We start from the raw sequence: 6,697 nt of genomic DNA on the forward strand, positions 1-6,697 counted from the left end.
CAAAGCAAAGCAAAGGAAAAAAAAGGACCCAGCAAGGCAAAATCGTGGAAGGCAAAAGAAATCTTAATCATACAATAAAAAACACAGCCAAAGGTCCAAAGGCGTTTTATATAAAAAGTAAAATAAACAATAAAAGAATAATATAATATGGTAACACTAGTCGTCCATTTTCTTCCTCCTCCAACCTTATTACATCACCTTTTCTTTCTATTTTCTCTTTATCTCTCATCCCACATTCCCAATTTCTTTTCTTTTCTTTTGTTGGATTTCAAAATTTTCCTAGAAAATTCGCTACGTGTCCTGAAAGACAGATCCGAAAGGGGATGCTAAATCCATTACCTATATCCGGCTGAGAATATCGTACACCCATTATATTTCTCTTCCTTCTTCATCCACTTTCTACATTGTTGCTATCTTTCACTGTATTCACTATTGTAGAGCACAATATAGTTTATCTACTTACTGTTAGCTCTTTTCTCCGAAGAAGAGGAAAAGTAGGTTTTTTGATTGACCCCAGAATCGCGATTGTGCTTCGATTCACCGAGCAATGGGTGTTTTGTAGATTCTTGTTCTTGATCTTATTTTCATTGATCAAAAGTTCTTTTAACCTCTTTATTTATTTATTTTTGAGGTATTGAGATTAGCATAGCCTTAATTTTTGGGCCATTAAAGATTCTTTCGGATCTCTATGTTAATGTTAAATCTCATTGGATCTGAGATTATGCCGTATATAAAGAAAAATCGTTGATGAGACACTTGGAACAGGCCAAGTTCTTTTTTAATTGATTTATGTAGTAGAGTGTTTTTGTAATTTAGCAAGGATCGAGAGATTGAGTTTGTAATCATGGATCATGTTATTGGTGGAAAATTCAAGCTTGGGAGGAAGATTGGGAGTGGATCGTTTGGAGAACTTTATTTAGGTATTTACCTAATCGAGTCTTAGTTTGGTAGCATTGTTGACTTTAAATGATTTGGACTTGACACCTATATTGGTCTGCTGGTGCTTTTGTTTATTTCAGGTGTTAATGTACAAAGTGGAGAGGAAGTGGCTGTCAAGCTGGTGAGTGTAATTATTGAATTCTATTGGGTGTCTGGGAATGGTAAATGTTTGATATTTTATTTTTATTTTGTTTTTTATAGTGCATAGATGCATATTGTTGCTGTGGAAGTGGAGTGATTGGTATTCGCTATTTGTTGAACATTAGGCATATGTCATTAAGGCTAAGAATTTAGTAGCTGTGCTTTTGTTTTCTGGTTACTTGACCTTCAGCTGGGACCTAGGGGAATATTTGCAGATATTGTACTAATTTCTTGTGCTGCATGTTACTGAGACGTTACCTTTAGAAGAAAGAGAGTTTTAGGATAACTGTGAGCTGAAATTGTTGATGATGAAAAACTTAAAAAGGAGATTGGCAGATTCCTTTGTGACATACGACTTCAGTCAAAATCCCAGAGATACACTAATAAATTGTAAGGTCAAATGCTCTTTGTAGACATGATCAGATACTATTCAATAATTATAAATAATGTACCAAAATATGCATTATGTTGTATGATTATCAGACTCAATTTGTATATATATAGACAGAGGTGGAAAAAAACATTATATTATAAGATTTGATTTTTATACTTTATTTCCATGTTTCATACTTCAATATTAGTGCACATATGTTAAGCCAGCATCTTATTTTTTTGTTAGCTTGACCTTTTAAAAAACTGGTGATGTGTCTCAAAGTTAGTTTGCTTTAAATCTAAATGCAAGTCTTGCATTGTACTTTGTAACTTTTATTTTTGCTCATAGATTATTTGCTGTAGTATGTAATGTAATACAGGTATTTTGATCTGTAGTGTAATCAATGAATCAACCTTTGTTTTTTGATAATATGTTATGGCTATTTCAAAGTTAAGTTATTGCAGATTTTCATTTTCTTCCTCTGTTTATCAGGAATCTGTGAAGACCAAGCATCCCCAACTTCACTATGAGTCAAAATTGTATATGCTTCTTCAAGGGGGAAGTAAGTTTTCAGTTTCTAATGTATACTTATTTGACTTCTTTTCTCGTAGGCAAGAGCAAGACATGTTTTGTTTACTTTACTGTCATAAAGTAAAATTAGTCTATAAGCTTGTCTGAGTAGTGTATTCATTTTTTATTTTTCTTTTCTTTTTTGAAGCTGGTATTCCCCATCTAAAATGGTTTGGAGTTGAGGGTGACTACAATGTCATGGTTATTGACCTTCTTGGACCAAGTCTTGAAGACTTGTTTAATTATTGCAATAGGAAATTCTCCCTGAAAACAGTTCTGATGCTCGCAGATCAGCTTGTAAGTATGACTTTAATTCAAGAAACCCTTTAAACAGTCAACTGCTGTTTTTTACTTTTATCTTCAATTTGGTTTACCTAGATAAACAGAGTTGAGTACATGCACTCCCGGGGTTTTCTGCATCGTGATATAAAGCCTGACAACTTTTTAATGGGATTGGGCCGAAAGGCAAATCAGGTATCTTGTGTGTTTTATTTGAATTTAGCCTTATCTGGTTCAGTGTTTATGCGTCTTGTATTCTGAATTAGTTGCAGTTTTGATTCAAGATTATCATCAGAAGGTTTTATTCACATTAGTGGAAATATGGAGACTTCAATGTTGTTGTAAATTCCTAATAATCTGTAGTGTATGGTAGCCATTCGATGGTGTCAGCTTATTATTCAGAACTTGAATGCCATAAAAGTGTATATAAGCTTAACTTACTTTTTCATGCCTAATACCTATATAACATGGCTTTTATATTGTTATTATTTAATTAATCATAATCACATTTCTATTTCACAAAAAAAGAAAATCATATCATTCAGATGAAAAGGGAAAAAAATGTGAGGAGGATAAGGAATCCTCCTCAACAAAAGAACAAAACATAAAACAAACATGAAAAAAATGGAAGATTATTGTAACAAATTCCCTCAACAAATTTGTTAGAAAATAAACCTCATAAAAAGGCCACAAGCTTTGCACCAACAATGAATGGATGATCTGAAGTACAGATTCCTTGCCAAATTTGTACGATAATGATACACGCATAAGAGGAAAGAGCTTTATGTGTCTGTCAACCTGTTGGTATTAATCTTACTAAGTTGAACTAGTACGGATAAAACATTTAACCTTAGAGGGAGCTCCGGATTTCCACAACGGTTTATCACCAAAAAAAGTATTCCAATTCTATGAATGAGAGAGGAACTGAGAAAAATGATTTACATGATAATTACCTAGAATGATTAAGGAACCAAATCGTTTTATCTGGGTGAGAAGACAAAACCCGGACTCTGTAAAATCAGTGAATAGGAGAATTGTGTGAAAAATAATGATGTTAAGGGCTTGGAAAGACACAAGCAAAAGGAACATCTTCTATGCATAGGTCCTCTGAAAATTGAATGTAAGAACTGTTCCCCACCTTCATGGAGAGCAAAGACTTACAGGTAGAGTAGCCTTGAGAGATGAAATTCCAAGGACTAAAATAAGATGCTTGGATGCCAGTTATACTTGAGAGACAATAACTGAAATTTTCAAAATTTCTGACTTTTTATGCATTGTAGGTATACATAATTGATTATGGCCTTGCAAAAAAGTATCGGGATCTTCAGACACACAAGCATATTCCTTACAGGTAAATTTTGAGATTTTGTTGGGCATACACCCACAATGAATAATGATAACTGTGGGGCTGGCCTTGGGATTGCTAATAGTAACAGGTTTTCTAGGGGTAAACTGGTGGGTGCAACTTGAGTTTTACTATTTTTGGATCTGAAGCAAAATCCAAAATAATTTTCCAAAACTAAAAATCTGCACCTGCTGCATGATTGTGCTTGAAAACTCTGTACTTCATGTGTCATTCTCTAAACCCATATCTTTTAATATGAAAAATAATTATTGTCCTACACATTTCTGTTCTACTCTTTCCTGAATAGTCACGGTACTCTCTTTCCAGGGAAAACAAAAACCTCACTGGAACTGCTCGGTATGCAAGTGTTAATACTCATCTGGGAGTTGGTGAGTGAGGCTATTTGTTGCAGGCTTGCAGCTACTGATCAATAAGATTTTTTTTAATTTAAAAGGGATCTAAATTAATCATATATTGTCATGATCATATTTGCAGAACAAAGCAGAAGAGATGATCTAGAATCGCTTGGTTATGTGCTCATGTACTTTTTGAGAGGAAGGTTGATTGAAATGCTAGATTCTTTTTGATAAACAGAAAAGCTGCGATTCTTATCTCTACAATAATCTTTCGTATTGTATTTTAACATAGTTTGACAATTGTTTTCCAGTCTTCCATGGCAAGGCTTGAAAGCTGGCACTAAAAAGCAAAAGTATGACAAAATTAGTGAAAAGAAGATGCTTACACCGATAGAGGTATTATTGCTTGCTCTCTAGCAGCTTTTATATGAATGTATTGATGATTAGAATCATTGTTGTTTATTCATTTAGGAGGAATACTTTTTTTTTTCCTGATTTAATTGTCAGTAGAATTTGTTTACTACTGCTATTTTTCTGAATCATGTTTATATTTTTCATTAACTAAGTACAATTTATTGAGCAATGAATTAATTCTTTTTCAATGTTCATCTGTTGCAAATAATTTATTGTAAGAGTTTCTAAAACAGGTCTTATGCAAGTCATATCCATCAGAATTCACATCATACTTCCATTATTGCCGATCGTTGCGATTTGAAGATAAGCCTGATTATTCTTATCTTAAAAGACTTTTTCGTGACCTGTTCATCCGAGAAGGTTAACTTTGTGTAAATAAACCTTAAAGGTCTTGCTAACTAGTCCCATGAGGCATTGGTTAAGGAATCAATAATAAAGTTTTAATTAAAAATCATGGTGAGTGCACTAATAACACTTTTTAATAAAAAAAATTTCACTTTTTATTCCTTAACCAAAGCTCTAAGGGTACTGGTTAGCATTGGCAAACTTAAATGTTTTATTGTGAAAGTTTTTTCAGGCTTTGAAATCTTGCTATTACAGGCTATCAATTTGACTATGTATTTGATTGGACTATATTGAAATATCCACAAATTGGATCCAGTTCCAGAGCCCGAGTGAGTACTTCTTAATAATTGTGATCTTCATTTGTGTACAGACACTTGTGGTTTCGTTTTTTTTTTTTTCCTATCAGAAGTAGAGGTTCTTATATTTTTATCCCCTTTCTTTTTGGTTCAACAGACAAGTGGGAAACCAGTTATAAGCCCAGGACCATTTGGAGAGAGAATAGAACGACCTTCAGGTTTTTTCCTTCTACAGCAAGATGTGAAATCTGTTTTTTTTTTTTTTTCTAACTGTAGCAATTAATGCTATGCTGATGAATAGTTTGGTTTTCTTGTATATTCATAATCCTTAAATTTTATTTATTATTCTTTATGTCCATGTGCTTTATTCTTATCATTCATTTTGAAATGGACTATTTTCACTTGTTTTAAAAATTTGTGCATGTAAATTGTGCGGACAAAAGTAGTGTATTATTTCAGTTTACAGACTGCATGAAAAATAATTTCATCAACTAAGGAATTTATACCTATATTTTAGGGGGACCAGAGATTCGGGATAGATACTCTGGTGCAGTTGAGGTATTTGCAAGAAGGAATGGCTCTGGGCTTGGTCTGTATGGTGATCATTCTAGGCATAGGTCTTCAGATGATATACCATCCTCCAAAGACGTGGTTAGTAGCCTTAGTCAATATTTTCTTTATGTATGAATTGCTTTGAACTTCATTACAAGACTGCTTATACTTCTTTACATTTTGTTACCCAACATCTGTCCTTTCTAGCGAGCTGATTCTGAGAGGCCTCGTAGCTCTTCTCGTAACGGGAGTTCCTCAAAAAAGCATGTCTTGTCAAGCAGCCGACCTAGCTCTTCTGGTGAGCCTAGCGAAAGCCGTTCCAGTCGATTGGTCTCCAGCAGTGGCCGGCTATCTACAACTCAGAGAATTCAACCAGGTTTTGAGTCCAAAACATCATTTACTCGGGCTTCAGGGACAAAAGGGGGTCGCGATGATACACTAAAGAGCTTTGAACTCCTGTCAATTGGTACAGGAAAAAGGAAATGAAGAACTGTGTGGTCAGTAGACTTCTTGCGTCAAGGGTCTTAGTTCTGCCCTGATACTTCCCTTTGAGATGTCCATACTTGTTGATTACTCTGTATATTTCCATCCAATGTTGGGTCCTTTAAAGGCTAAAGCTCATTGAAATTTCTTCATGGAGCTATGGCAGACTCCTCTTAAACCTCTTCGGATGTTCGTCCATGATTATTTCAACATGGACCCGTACGTGAAGAGACAGTTTGTTACTTATGGAAGTTGTTAATATATGGCTACTTGTAATAAACACATTCTCTATTTTTCTGGTGAAGAGAAGGAAAAGAAACTGCAAAAATGCTTTTGCAAGTTTTGCACCCTTTTTATGCATTTGTCATACCCGACTATTTTGTTATAATGTTCGTTGAGGGAGGGAATTGTTGGGCCCAATCATGAATAAGAGAAAAAAGAGATTGACGGGTTTTTAGCCAGTTTGACTGTGATGTGTGCTATTAGTCAAATGATTTAAAGCATTGCATAATGAGCAAAATTGCTCAAACTTCTAAAATAAAAGGTTTCGGCGTAATTAATTTTTTTTATTCTAATGATATCCCCATATTATTAGAATAATATG

The 6,697-nt window shown here is 34.1% G+C and overlaps 1 protein-coding gene across 4 annotated transcripts; it reads left to right on the top strand.

Annotated features, from left to right (window-relative positions):
• Positions 1 to 175: 175 nt before the first annotated feature.
• LOC113873793 (casein kinase 1-like protein 10) lies at positions 176 to 6,529 on the top strand. Of its 4 annotated transcripts, none has more exons than XM_027512108.1 (14): positions 176 to 920; positions 1,020 to 1,060; positions 1,946 to 2,015; positions 2,172 to 2,320; positions 2,402 to 2,497; positions 3,583 to 3,653; positions 3,975 to 4,036; positions 4,143 to 4,206; positions 4,315 to 4,399; positions 4,651 to 4,777; positions 5,018 to 5,091; positions 5,216 to 5,276; positions 5,576 to 5,709; positions 5,818 to 6,529. In XM_027512108.1, exons 1-14 carry the CDS (start codon positions 845 to 847, stop codon positions 6,094 to 6,096), a joined length of 1,389 nt encoding a protein of 462 aa, XP_027367909.1. In that variant the 5' UTR covers positions 176 to 844; the 3' UTR covers positions 6,097 to 6,529. The 4 variants fall into 4 exon arrangements, with proteins under 4 accessions (XP_027367909.1, XP_027367910.1, XP_027367911.1 ...); XM_027512109.1 differs by having other exon boundaries at positions 472 to 920; positions 5,576 to 5,713; positions 5,822 to 6,529; XM_027512110.1 differs by having other exon boundaries at positions 472 to 920; positions 5,833 to 6,529.
• The last annotated feature ends 168 nt before the right edge of the window (positions 6,530 to 6,697 follow it).

The sequence above is a fragment of the Abrus precatorius genome, unplaced genomic scaffold (genome assembly GCF_003935025.1).
Source record: "Abrus precatorius isolate BTA unplaced genomic scaffold, Abrus_2018 Scaffold7, whole genome shotgun sequence".
NCBI classification, from domain to species: Eukaryota; Viridiplantae; Streptophyta; class Magnoliopsida; order Fabales; family Fabaceae; genus Abrus; species Abrus precatorius.